This window comes from Rhinoderma darwinii, chromosome 1 (genome assembly GCF_050947455.1).
Source record: "Rhinoderma darwinii isolate aRhiDar2 chromosome 1, aRhiDar2.hap1, whole genome shotgun sequence".
Taxonomy (NCBI): Eukaryota; Metazoa; Chordata; class Amphibia; order Anura; family Rhinodermatidae; genus Rhinoderma; species Rhinoderma darwinii.
In genome coordinates, this window is record NC_134687.1 from 320,735,350 (window position 1) to 320,758,321 (window position 22,972).

Genomic DNA, 22,972 nt, shown 5'->3' on the forward strand with positions numbered 1-22,972 from the left:
ATGTACAGTGTTCTGTGGCGGCAGTCTCACCCATGGGAGCTCTGTTTCCTGGCTGACATCAGTGATCCAGTGTACTTCCCCACTCAACATCTACTAAGCTCCTCACGGAGTTGTGCCTGCATTGCACAACCTTAGAAGGCAAGTAACCATTTGTGAAATGCCATATACCTCCACGCTGTGGTTCCAGACGTTGCTACCCTAGGGAGTGCTAGATCTTTTTTATTTGTATTTTAACAACTGAAAAGACTATAATTAGCTATTCGTATTATATTCATGTTTTCAGAAGAATTCGTACTGACCAGTGGAAACTTGTTCCAGCGATCGTAACTGAATGCAAACTTGTCTTAATTTTTTTGACATTTATTTCTGATTAAACGCGACAGTAGTATTTAATCAGTTATTGTACAAAAATACTAATGTAACATGAACAGAAACTCTTCACTTACAGATTGTCACTGTCTCCCCTCTTTGATACAAGGCTTTAATAGGAAAATGTATTCTCCCTCTAATGGCTGAAGGAAAAGCCCTGCTTCAGAGAATCCACAGGTCCTGTAACAGGCACTTCACTCCTGCTGCATTAGGACTGGCAATGGAGCTTGGAGGAGGAAGTAGATAATGTTATGTACAGTGCTTGAGAAACTGGGGTGAATCATGGATATACCAGGAAAAAAAAAGCATGGACAACACTCAGAGCTGTATAGTCCAATATTAGTGGCATGTCTTACCAATGAACAAAACTGGTGCAACTAACAGTAATATGGAAAGGTTAGGAAGATGTTGTGTGCACTGTTTGATTGAGCTTTTAGTGTTTTACATGAAATATGGGCATTTATCCACAAATCTCACCACACAGAATATGGTGGTGTACAGAGACGGTTAAACAAATAACAGAATCACATCCCAGACCTAGGATTTTAATGGTTAGAAAAGCTGTTTTGCAAGTGTAGTATTTACTATTAGACTAGAGAATCAATAAATGTAATCAATTAATTGATGCCCCAATACAAAAAGGCGATACGAAGATCTATTTTGGTAAAATTAGTTTCTAAGGAGTAGCTTGGGATTCTCTGAGTTATTAAAAAAATTGGCCAAGGTAGGGGGGAAGCAAAAAACTAAATAAAAGACCTTTCCTCACCTCACATATCCCAGTCTTTCCAGAGCTGCCACTCCGTTCTTCCCCGCCGCTGTTTACTGACATATCTGCAGCGAGTACATGCCCATATACCCCATATTTTAAATAACTCAGAAAACCCTTTTAAAGCTTACTGCCCTTCCCTTTACACAGCCTATGCATAAACAGTTACAGTCTGTGGTCAGGTAATCTCATCTTTTTGTGACATTTTGACTTGGGATTTTACAGTAAAATCACAACTTTGAGTTCATCCGGCCCATGAGTGCTTCCAGTTTCATTGCCAGGCCCATATTTCCTTTGATCTTCAGCTTTCCAGACATGAAGGCCATTGTAGGCTTCAGTTTCCCTGTGTAATGAAGAAATCCCATAATAGTATTTATTATAATATTGGTGTACACAAATACATATTACTTCCAATAATAAAGTGGTCAATGGTGACTATTAATAATCACTATTAAACTGAATAAACATGTGTAATATGGGCAGCACGGTGGCCGAGTCCTGGGTTCGAAGCCGACCAAAAGTAACATCTGCATGTTCTCGAGCATTTGCGTCGTTTTCCTCTGGGTACTCCGGTTTCCTCCCACACTCCAAGACACATTGGTAGATTAATTTGCTTCCTATGAAATTGGCCCTAGTGTTCGTGTCTGTCTGAGATAGGCAATTGAGCTTGTAATGTATTGTAATATGAGTGATGGCAATCTCTGTACAGTACTACGAAATATGTTGGTGTTATATAAAAGAAGTATATAGAGCATGATGATCATCACTAAATACATAAACTATAGAGAAAAACTCTAAATATTTTGACTGTAGAAAGTTGTAAATATGTGCTCTGCATCTTGACAAAGTTACATTCAAGATTCCGGTTACCGAAGAGCAATGAATTGTGGGAGCTCACACACAATAGAGTTAAAGTGTATACTTTTGACTTTAGGTCCAAAATTCAGTTCTGATTAACACCTTTGTGTCCAGCGTCGTAATAGTATGGAACTGGCACAAGTCCTCAAAGGACAATTGCTGTACTATAACAGTGCTCTGATCGTGCGGGCACTGTCACTGTGCCCACGCGATAAGCAGCAGGACCCAGACTGTAATACACAGCCATGGTCCTGTTGCAACTGACGGGATCAGAGATAACTCTGATCCTGGCAGTTTAACACCTTAGATTCCACAGTCAATAAGGACTGCAGCATCTAACATGCTTGACAGCTTTTACAAACGCTGACAAAAAATATGCAAGCCAAGCAAATTTGCTTGAGTAACCACGGCCTTTCAAGCGATAAATATCAGGACATACAACATCTATTCGTGTATTAAATGCAAAACAAGATTAGTAGTAGATCTGATTGAATGTAAGTTTATACCGTCTCCAATGTGGGATGCACGATGTGTGCTCTTATAGTGAGCATACGTAAGCATCCATCTGATATAGGTAACAGGAAAATTACTAACACATCGGTGGTGTCCCAACATTTCTCTTTAGTCCGAGCTGGCAGTACAAGATTTTTTTATTCAGGGCTATTAAGAGGGTTAGGTTACCTAATAGAGGCGTAGAACATAGGTATGCCCTATTGAATAGGGAAGCCTATTGGATCGTGCTGAATACCTGGGCACCCTTTGGTTTAAAATATACACTATTAAGTGAACAATGTGTCAGTGATCAACGTATATAAATATAGTCAAGTAATTATAAAAATATATGTGCATTTTAAGTGCCACAAATGCTTAAGGTCAGGTGACCTGTGGGAGTTTCTGTTCCAAAGGTATTTATTTATACATCTGTAGGAAGTTACCAATTATGCTCTGACTAAAAGGGATGTTTGCCTGAAACGCCTTAGTGTTCAGTCGGTTTGGATTTTATCTCCTGTATTCCTGAATAAAGCAATGTTTTTATCCCCACAGTGCGGGCATCTCTCTGTAATTGTTTAAGTCTCTACTGGACCTTGTGGTACTGCACCAGAACACATTCGTGCACATGGAGGATTGTTTGGAGTCAGAAACTGCTGACATGGGTTAGTGAGCTGGTTTTATATTTTCGATATTTTTATATGGGTCAGAGCTCCATTTTTCTGCTACAGAATGCCTTTCACATTAAAGAGGCTCTGTCACCAGATTTTGAAACCCCTATCTGCTATTGCAGCAGATAGGCGCTGCAATGTAGATTACAGTAACATTTTTATTTTTAAAAAACGAGCATTTTTGGCCAAGTTATGACCATTTTTGTATTTATGCAAATGAGGCTTGCAAAAGTCCAAGTGGGCGTGTTTAAAGTAAAAGTCCAAGTGGGCGTGTATTATGTGCGTACATCGGGGCGTTTTTACTACTTTTACTAGCTGGGCGTTCTGACGAGAAGTATCATCCACTTCTCTTCAGAACGCCCAGCTTCTGGCAGTGCAGACACACAACGTGTTCTCGAGAGATCACGCTGTGACGTCACTCACAGGTCCAGCATCGTGTCGGACGAGGACACATCGGCACCAGAGGCTACAGTTGATTCTGCAGCAGCATCAGCGTTTGCAGGTAAGTCGATGTAGCTACTTACCTGCAAACGCTGATGCTGCTGCAGAATCAACTGTAGCCTCTGGTGCCGGTGTGGCCGACGCGATGCAGGACCTGGGGCAGGAAGTGAGTGACGTCACAGCGTGATCTCTCGAGAACACGCTGTGTCTGTGCACTGCCAGAAGCTGGGCGTTCTGAAGAGAAGTTGCTTCTTCTGGATGATACTTCTCGTCAGAACGCCCAGCTAGTAAAAGTAGTAAAAACGCCCCGATGTACGCACATAATACATGCCCACTTGGACTTTTACTTTAAACACGCCCACTTGGACTTTTGCAAGCCTCATTTGCATAAATACCAAAAATGGTCATAACTTGGCCAAAAATGCTCGTTTTTTAAAAATAAAAACGTTACTGTAATCTACATTGCAGCGCCTATCTGCTGCAATAGCAGATAGGGGTTGCAAAATCTGGTGACAGAGCCTCTTTAAGTGATACAAATCTACATGGAGTCACAACCAGGGGAGCTTACTGAAGACCATATACAAATATATTATAAAGTTAGTTAACTTAAAATTTTGGGCCTAAAAATAATTAATTAATTTAATAAAGACCTTTGAGTCCCCGTCTTGCCTCTACTTTCCAGGAGGAAATTGGTCAAAGGGGTTTGCCTTTCCCTGAATTAGTCTATAAGATGGATCTTCAGTTAGTGCTACTGGCTCCAGCACACCTGCATACATTCCATGGCACCACAAGCCCCAGCGCACAAGAGGTATGTGGCACTACAAGCCCCAGTGAACCTGTATGAGATATGGAGCATGCGCCAAACAAATTTACCGACCGGCGAAGGATAGAACCACAAGTGGTGAGAAATTGCTGTGGTGTTCCACCAGTGACTGCGCAACTGCAAACTTACACGAGGACATGGTAGGAGCGGTGAGTGCAAACTGTATAGGGTTTATGATAGCATACCAACAATCTTTTAATTGACTATGTTAAAATTAGCACTCACTGTATCTAAAAATTGTAACATCTATTGATAAACTTCCATGTGAAAAACATCTGGTTGTTACAGTGTTACATAGCATCTACCACACACCTATTGGCAACAGGTTAATAAATATGGACAACACACATCCGAAGTGGACTTAATAGTAGTCTCCTCATACCAACTCTACGTTGTAATTTAGGGTTTAGATACCTTCTTATTTATATTTGGAGTGTACATATAGGAGATTAAGAAGTGCATTTGCAATGTTGTTTCAACCGAACCACGAGGGCCCCGAGGTAGGCAATAAAGCGCTTATTATTAGAGCAATCTTATTTTATTTTAAATCATTTTTATTCCTATTCTTATTATAATATTTTTTGCGATTATTGGGATCACGTTTAGGCCCTGTTCACATAGTTTTTTGACATGTTTGACATGGAAACTGCGACAAAAAACGGCCGAAAACGCCTCCCATTGAATTCAATGGGAGGCGGAGGCGTTTTTTCCAAGTGAGCGGTAAGACCGGCTTGCGGGAAAAAGCAGCGACACGCCCTATCTTCGGTCGTTTACGTCTCTGACCTCCCATTGACATCAATGGGAGGTAGAGAAAGCGTTTTCAGCGACATTTTCGCCCGTGGCGCTCAATGGTCGCGGGTGAAATACACGGCAAACCGCGTGCAGGCACATCAAAATCTGCCACAAAATTCCAGACGGAATTTTGAGGCAGAATTTTCAGCCTGCAAAAACTCGTGTGAACATACCCTTAGAAGGTACATGAGTGACACACATATAGTCTAGTAAAGGTAATTATGATTGTTTTGTATTTTGAGAAGGGCAATAACCCTTTGAAATAAGTTGCCTGGAGACCATCTTTTTTGTATATTGCTTTCCATTTTCATTAGTCTCTGTGGATAACAGAGATGCCATTTCTGTACACCAAAAGAATGACAAGTGAATTAACAGACTGGTTGGAGTCTCTCCTCCCTGAACCGAGCTTTGGGAATGCGGTTTGCCTTGTCTACAGAGCCAATGAAAAGAATGTGCAGACAGCACTTTAGGAGAGCACTTTCAGACGGGGGCTTACAGACAGGGCTCTCCTCTTCAAGCACAACCTGCATGTCTTTTTTTTTTTTTTTTCTTTTACAGTGACCACAAAAGCGGTTAACACCCAATGCATAACTGCTATGTTCAGATGTAGGCATCTTTATCTGGACTCTTAACTCATTAAATACACAATGGCAAGAAAATTTTACTTGACTTTTTTCAATGGCTTTTGTTGTGTGATATCACGATGCAGCAAGTTATCAGAGTCTAGCTAAACTTGGCTACAGCTGTACCTAGAAGACGCCCGTCTCATGACAGCAGCACTTTAACGTTCTAATAAATACAAACAACAGCATTGATACAAGTTGGCTACAGTTCACTATGTCACTGATAAATATCTTGTTAGAGCACTAAACTATATGTCTAACATCATTCTCACTAATCAATTCTGAAAGTTCTTGAATCTTAAAGGTTTTCACCATCTTATTGCTATTGATTCTATTTGCAGATGATATCCAATACTCAACCCATCACAAAATACCATGAACCAACCTGTAAACATCTTCACAAAGTCCTCACTTTCCATACTCATCACCACATCTGCTTTGATAGGTGGCTCGCCTTTTCCAACTCCACCATTGTCATTTTTCAAGTCCATATACCAAGTGCCCTCCTCTGATCCTAAAGCAGCAAGCAAAAATAACCATTATTATTGTCAGGTCCTTCACCCTATAATAACTAGTCATATTATTACAGTTTTAAAAGCATTAAACAGGTTGATAGGCATTTGACAAAAAAAAAATGGATCGTCTTTATTTCCAGAAGTAGCGCCACTCTTGTCCATGGACAGTGTCTGCTATTGAAGTAACCCCCGCCATTTAGCACAATGAAGGGATCACCTTTATGTTTACACAAGCACAGTGTCATTCGAACGGATGGCTGTTCCTGGTACGGAGGTGCAGTTGCAGGCACAACCGCTCGTGTTTTGATTGGTGTGGGGTCCCGGAGGTCGGACCCTTAAAAATCAACAACGTTAGTCCCAAAGAACCCCTTTAATTCTCAAATTTCCTTATCAAACATTAGGCAGGTTTGATTCCCAAACATACTGTCACATGATGAATATTAAAATTGTCTGGGAAAAATTACATGACGTGCAAGTCAGACAAAATTGCTTGTTAACTGGCAATTTGGTAATTTTGACCTCAGTCTTAAAATTAAAACATCCAACCACCTCTGTTAAGTATAGTCATTTTAGAATTCATATATGTACAAGCAAAACATTGGATAAAGTAAAAATAATCATCCAAGTACTGGATGGACAGCTTTTGCGTATTACACAAATATACCAATAGAAAATGTGTCTCCCAAATCAAATTTTTTTTTAAACCCCATCTTTTACTGGTATATATATAAAAAAAAATATCTGCACTTTATATTTTTGGAGCTCTGAATTTTGACATCAAGTACCAGAAGATCATGATTGCATATAACACATTAACATTAACAAAGATCTAATCGATAATTTTTACCTGCAAGCACAAATTGGTAAACTCCTTGTACAGACTTTACAGTCTCCTCATTGATAGATTTTCGAATCAGAGTAAAAGTCTCCTCTACAGGTCCCTTGGGACTTGAAGCCACCTGTTTACCCTCCTTGAACGCGGCAGAGCCACCTTCAATATTTGAAGAGAGAGAAAAAGTAAAAAACGACAGTATATGGACAGATTTAAAAAAACGGTTAAAATTACCAATAAAATTATAATACAACTAGCAATTTAAAAAAAAAAAACAAAAAACAAAATACAAAAAATGTAAGTGAGACGGAGCAAAAGCGGGCAATACTCCAAAGTCTCACTTAGGCCCTATTCACATCTTGTTTGTGTTGTACGTTTAGCGTGTACGCCAGGAAAACGCGCGACGTACGCGCTTAACGTGTCCATAGGGCTACATTAGCCCGACAGTAGCACTCTTTGGGCTGGTATATATCGGTAAACCCTTTTTAAAAAAAAGTATGGAATAGCGTAATAGACTACGCTATTCCATACAACCGGATACCGCAAATTAACGTATAATGTGCAGTATAATTTTTTTTTGCCATGGTTGACGTATGCCACTGTATGTACACTACTAAATGTAAATGTCATGAGCTTTTTAATAGCATTTCATGTCGTATAAGTGAAATGGATGCCATAATAGTCTACGGGTGCCTAACAGTCACACCCGTCACCCATAGACTATTATGGGAACCATTTAACTTATACATTGTAAAAAGGTCATTGTGTTCATGATAACATATCCTATAATAGTCTGTAGGTGACGGATGCCAGTGTTAGCCATACTTCACAGACAATATTTTCGTAGACCCACAGGTATTGCCTTGCAGTGTTTTCAGCTTTTCTCCGGATTGGCACTATAAGGACAGTTCAATTTTGTTCCATAAAGGTGATATGGTATGGATATAGTATTGAAACAATTAGTAAACAGAAGGAGGATGCTCTAGTGATGAATATGGAATTCAGAATCCAACTTTTACAGAACCTCTCAATTTAAAAGGCTGGAGGGTGTAGGAACATACCATGCTTCTCCATTGTGCTGGTGACGTCATCTGGAGCCTCATCTAAAAAGAAATCTGGAAGCAATGGATGTCCTAAAGAAAAAAACATCAAACATTTGTCATACAACATGCTAATTTACTTTAGGGGGGAGTCTTAAAGATTATGTTCAAAGGTGAGAAACATTTTACACTTTATGGAAAGAATTAATCTAAATGAAGAATGGACTTACGACCTAGAGTCCAGAACTATAGACATTATAAGGAAGATTCATACAAACTGTCTAACGGAAAAACAGTTTTCATAAATCATGTGTTCTTGGATTTTTTTTATGTCTCACCACTTATTAATGCCTCTTTCTTTGAACCTTAAGATGTGGTATATTCTGGTCCATCTAAATAACCCTATGTGTGCCAGCTAATTTCTGAAATTTCCTTACTAGAAAAGTGTTTTGTTTTTTTAAAAGAAAATATTACAAGATGTCACCTTGAACATTCACTTCTTTCACATCTTCTTAATTGATTCAATAAGTTATTTTTCGATGGTATACAACTAGTGTAAACACTGCTTATTCACATCGGTGCTAGAAACAAAGTGGGTTTTTCCTTACAGTCCAAAGCTGCACCAGGTTAAATCTCTACTGTTCTGGATGTGTCAAGTTTGTTGACTGTTTCCAATAGCAACCAGCAGAACGGAGAAAGCTCTGGGATATAATACATTCTCAATAACGTTATGTTATACAACATTGATCTCCTTTTTATGTAATTAAAATTGGTGTTTAAAAATGAAAATATGTAGTATAAAGGGTTTTTCTAGGATTTATAAAAAAAAATTGTTAAATTTTTTTTACATCCTCTCCTTTCAAATAACCTGCCACATCTACACGGACGCTTCAGTTGCCTCCCCACAGTTGTGTGTGTTTACAACGCAGACATCCCAACAGCATCCAATCACTAAATTGCTGCAACGGTGTAAACAAAGACCGGCAGGGGACCGTCCACGTTGGATTGGAAACATTCTTTTTTTTTTTACACATACACAGCTTCTTATTTTTATGAATCACAATCCCCTTTATGGTTATATATAAACCATAAAAGGTAGAACAAAAGTTTTACTGATATCATATAGACACAATAAGCTTTAGTTTTTCCCAGAAAGTCCCCAATACATGGCTATATAATTAGCAAACAAAAGAAGTTTAAGCAGCACACCAAGGTAGTGAGTAAAAAAAGGGGATGTTTATTCACCCCACAGGCAACGTTTCCATCTTGCTTTCTGGGATCTTTCTCAAGACTTGAGGATTGAGAAAGATCACAGAAAGCAGGATGGAAACGTTGCCTGTGGGGTGAATAAACACATCCCATTTTTTACTCACTAACTTGGTGTGCTGCCTCAACTCCTTTTGTTTGCGGTTCATCAGAGAGCTCGTAGCCTGAGCCTAGAAGGAGTTGCACCCATTACTGGAGCTGTGCGGCTTTCCTTTTTCTCTGGCTATATAATTATAATTATATATTTTTACCCAGTTCAACATATCCTAGTTGAAGTACGAGATCAGATGAATAGCTGTGACAAACTCACAAAATAGTACAATCAAATTCATATTATTGTGGAAGCTTTTAATAGTCAGCAGCACCTGGCGATACCGCATAGACATCAAAGTCCTTGATCCCCTCAGTCTTCAGGAACTCCTCGTCAATTAGAAAGTTTCCTGTATAATGCTTTGGCTTGGTCAAAATGGAGTACGCAGCATCAGCCATGATGTCAACAGTCCTACACTGCTTCTCCACCCCAGATCCTCCCAGCATATCCATAGCAGCTGTATGTATAGCTGTGAAAAGTAGGGAAAGCACAATACTTGTTAGGTCAATGTTCTAAAATAAAAGCCTACCAATACTAAACAATGCAGCATAATGGTAGAACTGGATTTTACACCACTGCTATGAAGGTGGAAAGTCTGAAGACAGGAGACAGCCCAGGTCAGTTTGCCTTTGATCCAACCCTTTATAAAAAGTATAGTATTTTACATATAATCTTTAGAATAGGGTGTCTAACAATTCTTTTACCATAGCAGCTTTCTTACAATTTAAACCCCTTTGATATTTTTGTTGTCAATGGATATATCACCATCATGTTTAATAAGCTTTAACATATAAATACTGTTAAAATAATTTAGCATTAAGAGGGTAGCCTCGTGTACTTAAAAATGGCCCAAATTTCAGGTCAGCCCGCTACAGACTTAAAAGTTAATAAGAAATTCCCAAATATATTCCATAAAGTTCCACCAAAAGGTAAAAGTAAGCCTTAAAAAGTGTTAAAATCATCTTCTGAATTGAAAATATCATGCTGCTTTCCTTTCCATGTGGTCTCTTAATGTCATTGGTCTTGGTGGTGGGGGGAAACTATCAGCCAGAGTAGAAAGCTTCTGCAAAGAGATGCTGCCGCAACAAATGTATTACATAATCACCCATTATAATACTTCATTTCAGCTAATATGTGGCTGCCCTTAGCTTCCCTGGCAATAACCGCTGATCAACAGTGTTACAGCAGCTGAACCCATGGGGATCAGCGGATTGCTAGTGTCGAATTGGAACTATGGCCCCTATAACCCCTATTATGTATTTGTGTGTGTCAAAATATTATAATTTTTATATTCTAAACGTTTGTTATACATTTTCTTTCAGCTGTCAGTACAAAACAGTAATTGTACAATATTAGCAGTAATCAGAAAACAAAATGTGCATCAATACAATATAACTGATAAAATGATTTCATGCATAGAAAGATATCCTCATCATTGCAAAGATCAAGGAATAAATCACTCTTTAGCAATCAGAGTCCTGATAGTAATAAATATGGGAACGCTGGTTCGATCAGGGGCAAATTGTCCCGTCTATGGCCATCTTATGAAAGAATTTGGGAAACAGTCAAAATATCTGAGGTAATCACTTTTATTTAATAAACGGATTCAATGGAAATAAGGACAGAAAAAGAGAAGAGGGTTAAAGGGGTTTTCCCATGAAGGACATTTATGACATATCCACAGGATATGTCATACATGTCAGACAGATGCGGGTCCCACCTATCTCTAGAACAGGGCCCCCTAAACCCCGTTCTAGCTTTTTGTGCTCACGCTGCCTCCCGGCCACTTACTGATTGGGAGATAACAGAAACAGCGTAACTCGCTGAGCTAAGTGGTTTTCGTAACACCCATAGTAGTGAATGCCAGTTACGAAAGCAGCGTAGAATGCGAGCTACGCTGTTTCCGTAACTACTATTCAGTTTTATGGGACTTACAGAAACAGCATAGCTCAGCGTTTCCGTTAACTCCCAATCAGTAAGTGGCCGGGAGGCAGCGTGAGCACAAAAAGCTAGAACGGGGTTTAGGGGGCCCTGTTCTAGAGATAGGTGGGACCCGCATCTATCTGACATGTATGACATATCCTGTGGATATGTCATAAATGTCCTTCATGGGAAAACCCCTTTAATTTTAATTTATACACCTTATATTAAGTAATTTAATGTTTTAAAAAAATAAAAACTCCCTCAAGCTCATCCAGTGTAACCACTAGTTCAAAAACAACCTTCGGCTTCTGAAACGGATTCATATTGAAACATATCTTGTGACTAGCGAGGGCTGACCATTATGAAAAGCTTGCATTCAACCAGAGTGTTCTTACAGGAAAACAGATGAGTTAGATAGAGGTATTTATAGAACAATTAAAAACCTATATTTAATCGTAGTAGACTCAATATGTCTTTCCTCTTTAAACTGTATAGTGCTTCAATTTTTTACATGACAGAAAGAAGTGTTACATAACAGGCTGTTCTCTTCTAAACGCAGAATTTGATGGACATACTGGTACGCTGCCTTCATATTAGGCCATCCAAATCGGTGTAATAATAGTAAGAACGATTGACTCTTTATTACATAGAGCAGATCTGTTGATTCGCAAGACAGAAACTGAACAGAATTATAAAAAAAACATAGATCTATGTTTAACCAAGTATGATGAACGGAGCAAAGAATCGGCGGCAGTTTTTACTAGTCTGATCGTACACGTCACCTGTTTTTGGCCACAAAGCATTAATGGCAATTTCTCCTTTAAATTCCTCGGACATCCCAAGAACACACATTGACATTCCATACTTTGCAATAGTATAAGCTGAAACACAAAAACAGCACTTGATATTGTGAGACTGATGTTATATAAGTAGACATATAGAGCACTGAGGGAGTCTTGTTCTCAGAATCTAATAAAGCTATTGTTCTAGGTATATCCATCAGGTTAATGACTCATTTCTTGGTTTCTCTGAGACGATGTACATTACGCTGTAAAGCTGCATATGAATGAAACAATTTTTTTTATTTTTTTTAAAAACCCCACTAGCTAAACCTCTTCGATCGCTGACACACAATCATTACAACCCTAAAGATGAGCACTCACATTACCATACTTACGCCGCCATTTTTGAAGGTAAACCCATGTATTAATTTAACTAATAATGATTTTTATAAACGGCCAATTCTAAAACCCCATGGAAAGCCAAGGAGGAATCGCATAAATGTGTCGTATTAATAGGATGCTACAACATTGTCCAGTTAGAACTTACCGCAGTGATTTTTGAACCAGACGGGGTTCAGGTTCAGTGGAGGACTGAGATTGAGGATATGTGCTACTTTGCTTTTTTTTAAGTGAGGGATGCAGACTTTTGATCTGAAAAACAAATGACACCTGAAAATGAGAATACCAGGCACTACAGAGAGAATCCACATAGATATAACATTGGTTTATTGCAGTAGCACCGAAGCCCTGCCCCCCTATAAGATGACAATGCTACAGAGCCTTTTCAGTCTCACGATCGGTGCGGCTATGCCCTCAATGTTAGACCTTTAATAAATTGTTGTAGGGCTATGTTATAAATGAGACAAGCTTAACAGTTTCCCAATTTTGTCAGGCAAAATTCTGTATGATATTCAGCTTTGTTTTCAGCCAACTATACACAAAAGATAGTTCAGCCAACAGCCATGTTCCTCCCTCCCCCATAAATATGCCTGTTTGGCTTTGCTGAACAGGCATATTCTTTCTATGTAGGGGGGATTAAATCAGCTGTTAACCAGTTCTGGTACCGCTTATATCCGGAAAAACAGGCTTTTGAACCAATGGATATCCAATCTAACGGATTCATTTTCCAAAAGTATAAGGTTATGTGCACACAGTGCAATTTTCACTTTTTTTTTTGTGGATCTTTAGCAAAAGAAAAGCATAAAAGGAAAGATTTATACTTCTTTAGGATAGGGAGGACAACTGTAAAGGGAAGCTTTAAAGGGGTTATCCATGAAGTGAAATTTTTCTTAGGGGCTGCAAAGGAAATAAATAAAACAATCCTTGCCCCCGGTGATCCAGCGCTGTCGCTCTGGCGGCAGTCCCGGTGCTTGTTTACATGCATGTAGCATGTGACCGCTGGGTGGGGCTCTCTGGCGACGAATCGTATTTCTGGCATAACCCCTTTAAGCTTCTATTTCAGTTTTACAGTTGTTACCCACTTATAAAAGTACCCCAGTATATATTAGTAAGATTGAGCACTAGGTGTGTTCTTATTTTTTTTTTCCGCAAATTGTAAAAACTATTGCACTTCTGCAATATGAAATGTCATCAATTCTACATTTATAAGACCACTTGACTATACTGTAGACCCCTTTAATTGCAGAGAGCCCATCTGCAACAGGTGTAAACAGACTGCACAATATGGAGGGTGATCTGGATTACCAATTCTTAACCACTTTTACATGCAGCGTGCCATTTTTTTCTAGTACAGTGCATGTATGAAAGGAAAGGCATATTCCTTGTTTAAACTGCACAGGGTCAATGTGTCTCTGAAAATGTTATTCCAATATGACATCTTAAAGAAAGTAATTGAAACGCAGATGTGTACAATATTAGATCTCAGTCATGCCATTGTTGTACGAATGAAGATAATTGTGTATAGACAAAGTATAGGAGCATGCTCTATTATGCAAAACTAAAGTAATTCTTATCTGCTAAAAGATTGAATAAATTCACAACAAAGCGTTTCTAAAAGGACAAACAAAACATCAAATAACTAAGGCCTCATTCACACGACAGGGTCCGAGTGTCGGCCGTTTTTCCCGGCTGGTTTGCATCCGATTTGCATCCGTTCCGATTCCGTTCCGGGCCGAGTTGCCGTTTTTACCGGCCGATTTGCATCCATTTTTTTCCCTGTCCGTTTTAAAATCGGATGAATTTCATTTAAATTTGTTGCCACACACAGCCCTTTGTAGATAATGCCACAGCCTCCCTGGTAGGTAATGCCACCCAGCCCCCTGCAGGTAATGCCACCCAGCCCCCTGCAGGTAATGCCACCCAGCCCCCTGCAGGTAATGCCACCCAGCCCCCTGCAGGTAATGCCACCCAGCCCCCTGCAGGTGATGCCACCCAGCCCCCTGTAGGTGATGCCACCCAGCCCCCTGTAGGTAATGCCACCCAGCCCCCTGTAGGTGATGCCACCCAGCCCCCTGTAGGTAATGCCACCCAGCCCCCTGTAGGTGATGCCACCCAGCCCCCTGTAGGCGATGCCACCCACCAGCCCCCTGTAGGCGATGCCACCCACCCTGCCCCCTGTAGGTGATGCCACTTACCCTGCCCCCTGTAGGTGATGCCACCCACCCTGCCCCCTGTAGGTGATGCCACCCACGCGGCCCCCTGTAGGTGATGCCACCCTGCCCCCTGTAGGTGATTCCACCCTGCCCCCTGTAGGTGATGCCACCCTGCCCCCTGTAGGTGATGCCACCCTGCCCCCTGTAGGTGATGCCACCAAGTCCCCTGTAGGTGATCCCACACAGCCCCCTGTAGGTTGCACCCATCCCCCCCCCTTCCAGGAGAAGTCACTGACTTCAATGTCCATATATGGACAGTGTAGTCATTGACTTCTCCTGAAGAGGAATTCCCTGCCACAGGTCGGGAATTCGCTTCAGAAGTGAGTGACGTCACTGTGTCCATATATGGACAGTGTAGTCACTCACTTCTCCTGTAGCGGAATCCCCGGCCATAGAGTCGGGGATTCCGCTGCAGAAGTACGTGACTTTGCTGTGTCCATATATGGACAGTGTAGTCACTCACTTCTCCTGTAGCGGAATCCCCGGCCATAGAGTCGGGGATTCCGCTGCAGAAGTACGTGACTTTGCTGTGTCCATATATGGACAGTGTAGTCATGCACTTCTCCTGTAGCGGCATCCCCGGCCATAGAGTCGGGGATTCCGCTGCAGAAGTGCGTGACTTCGCTGTGTCCATATATGGACAGTGTAGTCACTCACTTCTCCTGTAGCGGCATCCCCGGCCATAGAGTCGGGGATTCCGCTGCAGAAGTGCGTGACTTCGCTGTGTCCATATATGGACAGTGTAGTCACTCACTTCGCCTGTACCGGCATTCCCGGCCATAGAGTTGGGGATTCCGCTGCAGAAGTGCGTGACTTCGCTGTGTCCATATATGGACAGTGTAGTCATGCACTTCTCCTGTAGCGGCATCCCCGGCCATAGAGTTGGGGATTCCGCTGCAGAAGTGCGTGACTTCGCTGTGTCCATATCTGGACAGTGTAGTCACGCACTTCTCCTGTAGCGGAATCCCCAATCCCCGGCCGGGGATTGGGGATTCCGACTCCTACAGCGAGCAATAAAAGACCCTCCTCCTCCTCCTCCTCACATGCACTCTGCACTCTGAGAGTGCGCAAGCGACGGTAGACCCGGCCATCACTCGGGACACATTCCGGTGATGGCCGGGTATTACCCGGCCCCATAGACTTCTATGGGAGCCGGGCGGCAGGGCACCCGGCCGAAAATAGAGCATGTCCTATTTTTTGACGGCCGGTTTTCCCGGCCGTCAAAAAATCGGTCGTGTGAATAGCCCCATTAGGGGTCTATTATTCCTAATGCAGCCGGGTGCCGGCCGATTTATGAACGGCCGGCACTCGGCCGGGAAAGCCTGTCGTGTGAATCCCGCCTAATGCTAATGAACTCAAGAAATGAAAGTCACATCCCAGACCACGCTTATCAGGTGGATGCACGAAACACGGGATTAAAAAAGTGATCTGCAGGCCAAGCACTCTATAGGACCAGTTGTTCCACCGGATTTCACCATAAGGGCTTGTTCACACATTGCAGATTTGCTGCAGATTTTGCATGCATTTTTTAAGCCAAACCAGAATTGGATCCAGGAGGAGATCCTTTAACCCTTTCCAGTCACTCCACTGGTGATTTACGTCGGGAAAGGGTATTTAAATATAGCACAGAGCCATAGCCGCCGGGTCTCTGCTTTGTTGCACAGCAGGGACCCAGCGGCAATGTTTGCGATCAGAAAATAATTCTGATCGCAAGCATTTAACCCCTCAGATGCCGGTGTCAGATGTGACCACCGGCATTTGAGGGGTTTTTACTGCCCCTTCCACTTTGGGGCTAGTCACCGACTCCATTGCAGCGAGATTGCAGGAACCGGTGTATTCCTCTAGCAGCTGGAAGCCTTGTGAACGCTCCCAGCACTGCTAGAGGAAGATTGTTAGTTCAAGACCCCTGGGGGGGGGAGCTGAATAAAAGTAAAAAAAATGAAAAAAATTTTTTACAAAATTAAAATCACCCCCCTTTCCCTAGATCACATATAAAAATAAATAAACAAACATACATCCCAAGCACGAAAATGCCTGAACTATAAAAATCGAAAAATATTTATCCAATACGGTGAACGCTGTAGCGGGAAAAAAGGTCAAAATAGCCAAACGGCAGTTTTTTTGCCACTTCACTTTTTATTCATTTTTTTTGGGTGGTTGATCAAAATGCCCGAGATTCTCCAAAATGGTATTAATAAAAACGACATCTTTCCACGTACAAAAAAAGACACCAAACACATCTCTGTACACAGAATTTTAAAAAAAATAAAAAATTTGTTTCTTTCAAACTTTTAATTATTAGTTTTTTTTTTTTTTTTAAAAGGTACTAAAACATAAATAAAACTATATACATTTGGTATCACCGTGATCGTACTGACCGGCAGAATAAAGGTAACGTATCATTTTCACTTTTTGATCACTTTTTAGTAAATTTTGTTTTCACCGCTAAGTTGACAAAAAAAACAGCGATTCTGGCGGTTTATATTTTTTCTTTTTACTGCATTTACAGTGCGCATTAAATAATGGTATATTGTAAGAGTTCGGACTTTTACTGATACAGCGATACCAATTTTGTTTTTTTATTTTTTACATTAAAGGCACAGTGTGATGTTTTTTTTAATTAATTTATGTGTTTTTATTTAATAAATTATATTGACTTTAGTTTTTCACACAAAATGTTTTTTTTTTTTATTAACATTACTGGGGGCTGCCATGTTTTATTTAATCTTTGTATGTGTCTCTTAACACATACACAGATGGAATACGGCAGCTACAGTGCATAGGACACAATGAACGGCTCTCGTTCATTGTATCCTCTGATTCTGCTATCGCACTCTGTACTGCGCAGGTGCAGTTCAGAGCGACCCAGCATAGAAGCTGGTTTGCAGGGGGAAAGCCGGCGCCATTATGAAGTCCGGCCGCACTGCAGGTAAGGTGTGTGTGTGTGTGCCTCTGTCTGTCTCTCTCTTTCTCGCAGCCGCCCCCCCCCCCGCACACCTGCTGTAAATGTGTGTGTGTGTGTGTTTGGCGGTGTGTGTGTATATAGAAGAGCTGTACGTGTGTGTAGCAGCACGGTGTGTGTGTGTGTGTGTGTGTAGCAGAGTGCTGTGTGTGTAGCAGAGCGATGTGTGTGTAGCAGAGAGATGTGTGTGTAGCAGAGCGCTGTGTGTGTAGCAGAGCGCTGTGTGTGTAGCAGAGCGCTGGAGAGCTGTGTGTGTGTAGTGTGTGCAGAAGAGCTGTGTCCTATTTTTGTGCAGCGGAGTATGCATGGGCGCTGCTGATCCTTCATAGCCGCTTATCAGCGGTTTGGAAGAATCAGCGGCGAGCACACCCCCCCCCACACACACACAAATCCCTCCAAACATGCAACTGCGCCAACTTGCGTGTTTTTTGACGCATTTTGTGTGTGCTTTTTGGCACATAATTAGGACTCCTTATTAGGATTTACTATGGGAACATTTGAGTGTTTTACGTGCAAAGGAATTGACTCGACACTCCTTTATTTACACAACGAGTATTTTAAAAACACGTGTGTGTATAAAAGCGAGTTGTATGTACTAAAAGCGCACTTTACGCTTTTCATTTATATAATTGGTAATCAAGTGTTTTTTTTAATGCGGTTTTGTGCACGTAAAATGCACCAAAATACTACGTCAATTACACGCCGTGTGAACCTGTCAATTGAAAAGCCATTCACTGCACTTTCATCATTCTTAGGCCGGATTCACATGAGCGTGTGCGTTTTGCGCACGCAAAAAACACGGCGTTTTGTGTGCGCAAAAGGCACTTAACAGCTCCGTGTGTCATCACCATATGATGCGTGGCTGCGTGATTTTCGCGCAGCCGCCATCATTATGACACTCCATTTGTATGTTTGTAAACAGAAAAGCACGTGGTGATTTTCTGTTTTCATTCAAACTTTTCACTGCTGTTGCGCGAATCACGCGCGTCCCACGGAATTGTTTCCGTGTGGTGCGCGTGATTTTCACGCACCCATTAACTTCAATGGGTGCGTGATTTGCGAAATACACACAAAGAACGGACATGTCGTGAGTTTTACGCAGCGGACTCACCCTGCGTAAAAATCACGGACTGTCTGCACGGCCCCATAGACTAATATAGGTCCGTGCGAGGCGCGTGAATATCACGTTCTTCTGAATAAGCCCTTAAAATATGTGCACGCGTGCAGCCGTTTCTCGGGCCGTAAACATTTCGAAAAACGGCTGAAAAATCGGAAGCAGAACGCCTACAAACATCTGCCCATTGATTCCAATGGGAAATGCGGCGTTCTGTTCCAACAGGGCAAAAACGGCACGTAAAAAGATGCCCGCGGAAAAGAAGTGCATGTCAATTCTTGAGCCGTTTTTCATTGACTATAGAAAAACAGCTCCAATACCGGCTGTAAAAAATGCTGCGAAAAACGCAAGTTTGAATAAAAAACGGCTGCAAACAGCTCTTTATTTTCAGAAGTTTTTTTTAGTAAGCGTGTGAACACACCCGTAGCCTTTTGGTGTGTCCTATAGCATCTACAAGCTGCATTGTACAATCACTCCAAAAATGGGAGCCGGACAATGCTTAGCAATTTGAAGACACCTTTTCCTGGCTTGTAGCCAAAAATAGGGAGGGGGGGGGTGAGATTCCCTCCCACATTTACAGCAGCTGTGAGTCAGCTTGCTTTACCGTATTCACCTTGCTGTAATTCTGGGAAGTGATCCGTCTTGTGGCCAAAATGTCAAATTATTATTTCATTTTTAATAGTTCCCACTATGTGGAAGAAAAAAACATGCAGCAAAAAATGTAAAAAATATAATAAAAAGAAATAACTTACTTAAAAATTTTTTTTTCATTTGTGACACATTCCCTTTAAATGTTTTTTTTTTTTTTTTTACAAAAATCAAAATCTCACTACTAAATCTTTTTTACACATTCTATTAGTCCTCCTAGGCCCCTGGGCTGCCATGACAACCATTGGTGACCCTCAATCGCGCTATGGGGCCACCGATGAGCTGTCGGAGGCGCCCCCCCTCTCTAGAATGCCTCAGATGCTGCGGTCATGATTGACCGCAGCAATTGAGGGGTTAAAAGGCCAGGAACAGCGCGATCGGCGTTCCTAGCCATTAGTCCTTGGTATCGGCTGTAAAACACAGCCGACACCCACTGGGTATGGAGCGCGCTCCATACTTCTCCCTCTGCACGTTGAAGTCAGTGCACGTCAAGGTGCGTTAAGGGGTTAAAGGGGTATTTCTAGAATTGACATTTATCAGCAATCCACAGGATTGGTCATAATTGTCTGATCAATGGGACACACACCGATCATAAAAAAGGGGTCCCAGACCCCCTATACCTCCTCACTGCTCAGCCAAAGTGAGAACAATAAACTGAGTGGCAATTGATCATGCGCACTGCCACTCCATTCAAAGTCTATGAGAACGAGTGAAACAACCGAGTGAATGGAGTGGCAGGCGCATGCTCGACCACCGCTCCATTCAAGCTCCTCCTTACTGTGAGGGTGCAGTGAGAAGGAACTATTCTCGTGATTGGTGAGGTTCCTGTCGGTGGGGCCCCCCAGCTATCAGACAATTAGCACCTATCCTGTGGATAGAGAATTGTGGATTCTGGAAATACTATCCCTTTAAAGTGGATCTATCACACATTAATCAGTAGATTGAGTATTTAGTAGTTATACTTGCGGAGTGCGGTCCGTGCTGCAGCCTTTAGTCCAATTATTTTCATATATTCATGCTGCTGCATACACCCACCCTCCAGCCACTGATTGACACTTTTTTTTTTCTATTAGGGTAAGGCCACACGGTGCGTCGTTGACGCGGTTTTGCTGCGTTTGAAAACCGCATGCAGTCAACTGTAATGCTGCAGTTCTGTTGCGTTTTTAAAGAAAATAATTGATGGACCTAGTTTTAACCCGTGTTGAAGTTTGTTAGGTGCTTCCTGTATATAGTTCATTACAAGGCATTGCAGAACTGTTAGCAAAAAATGCAAGCAGCTCAGCAACAACTTTGGCAGCGCGGTCATTAAATGCATGCAGTCGGACATTGTGAAGATGCAGTTAACTGCACAAAACACACATTGTAATATAATAGCAGCAGTCTGTCCATAACAAACATCTCACCATTGACTTCTATTGAAAAATTATTTGCTGCAGTTTAAAAACGCAACATAAACGCACCGTGACCGCACCGTGTGGCCTTACTCTTACTGTGCATAGGAAGCCAAGTGTCAATCAGCAGCAGGAGGGCGGGGGAAGTGTAAATGTACTTGAACACAAGCTTGCAGCACTGCAAGTATAACTACTAAATACTAATTTAATGCGCCATAGTTTCTAGTAATCAAAAAGGGCAGCATAAATGTGACAGATCCGCTTTAACTCCAGAAAGTGTTATTGAAAGTCTTTAATTTGTCCCCACATTGAGGTTTATGTAGCGAAGGTTTTTATAAGCCAACTATTACCGGTAGGTTGTTTTCAAATGGCTATAATACAGACACATTTTAGGTTCTGTCTCCGTGGTTCTATGGTTCAGTAGAACCGAACTCACATCATCATTAACTGGTTGCTGCCACAGGACGAGAATTCTCGTCCTGAGAGGCGGGTACTTGGCGCATTAGGACGAGCATTCTCGTCCTGTGTGACAGCCGTCTCTGCGCGTGATCGAGAGCGGGGCAACGGCTGTAATACACAGCCACGGCCCCGCTCTGACAGCAGAGAGGAGAGAAACCTCTTCTCCCCACCGTTAACCCTTTGAACGCCGCGATGAAAGCTGATCGCGGCATTCAAGGAGAGGGGACTGCACTTTGATTGCCTCACAGAAGATAACTGTGGACGCGATCAAAGACCACAACTCATATGGCCAGACAGCCCGGGGTCCATTGAAGGACCCCAGGGCTGTCTGAACATATTTCCTGTTGTTAGGGCATACTGAGGTATGCCCTAACAACTGCCTGTGTGCAATCAGTACACAGGCTAATGTACTGGCATATAGATCTATGCCAGTACATTACAGTTACAAAATAAAAATGATAAATCCCTTTATGGGATTAAAAAAAAAAGTTAAATGAATGTAAAAAAAATAAAATAATGATAAATAAATAAAAAGTAAAAAAAAATGGACAGAAACACACATTTTTTATAATAAATAAACTTTTTAAAATATAAGTCCCAAAACATGAAATTATATAGACATATTTGGCATCGCCCCGACCGTAACACCCTAAACAACAAATGTATAACATTATTTATGATGACCGGTGTATGGTGTAAAAAAATAAAACTGCTGCGGAACTGCTTTTTTTCTACATTTTCGCCAAAATAAAAATTTATAGAAATTAAACAATAATGTATTTGTACCAAAAAATGGTACCTACATAAAGTACAACTCGTCCCGCATCAAACAAAGTCTCATACAACTACGTCGTACAAAAAATAAAAGCATTATGAGCGTCGGGATGCAAAGAGGGAAATCTAAAAAAATTGCTCTGTCCTCAAGGCCAAAATTGGCCGTGTCTTGAAGGGGTTAAAGTGTAGCTAAACGTTTGACAAACTTCTGACATGTTATAGTGACATGTCAGAAGTTTGTATTGGTGGGGGTCCGAGCACTGAGACCCCCACCAATCTCTAGAACGAAGCAGCTGAAGGTCTCGTGTGAGCGCTCAGCCGCTTCGTGTCTGTTCGGCTATTTCCAGAAATAAATGTATCGTGTACGGACTCAATAGAAAGTCTATGAGCCTGTACTCAGATACATCGGCTTTCCGGAAAAAAACGAACGGATGCGAAGCGGCTGAGCGCTCACACGAGCACTTCAGCTGCTTCGTTCTAGAGATTGGCAGGGGTCTCAGTGCTCGGACCCCCACCAATACAAACTTCTGACATGTCACTATAACATGTCAGAAGTTTGTCAAACGTTTAGCTCCACTTTAAACCCTATGGTGATCTAACTTAATAGCTAATGATAACATGAGGAGTTTGGGTGTTTCAGCAAAAATACAGACCCTAAAATTTGACCTTTTGCAGCGGTGTGAAACTAGCCTAAGGCCGCTTATACACAAGTGTATTTTTCATTAGCTTTA

General features: G+C 41.5%; 1 protein-coding gene across 2 annotated transcripts in view; it reads right to left on the reverse strand.

Moving 5' to 3' along the window:
- Window positions 1-898: 898 nt before the first annotated feature.
- The window catches only part of HSDL2 (hydroxysteroid dehydrogenase like 2), a 43,891-nt gene continuing 21,817 nt past the window's right edge, over window positions 899-22,972 (reverse strand). For both annotated transcript variants that reach the window (XM_075825597.1, XM_075825596.1), the window contains exons 6-12: window positions 12,829-12,932; window positions 12,282-12,380; window positions 9,851-10,045; window positions 8,241-8,312; window positions 7,195-7,338; window positions 6,218-6,346; window positions 899-1,478 (exon numbers count right to left, since the gene is read on the reverse strand). In XM_075825597.1, coding sequence (XP_075681712.1) covers window positions 1,366-1,478; window positions 6,218-6,346; window positions 7,195-7,338; window positions 8,241-8,312; window positions 9,851-10,045; window positions 12,282-12,380; window positions 12,829-12,932 — 856 coding nt within the window. In that variant the 3' untranslated portion in view covers window positions 899-1,365. The remainder of the gene's footprint in view (window positions 1,479-6,217; window positions 6,347-7,194; window positions 7,339-8,240; window positions 8,313-9,850; window positions 10,046-12,281; window positions 12,381-12,828; window positions 12,933-22,972) is intronic.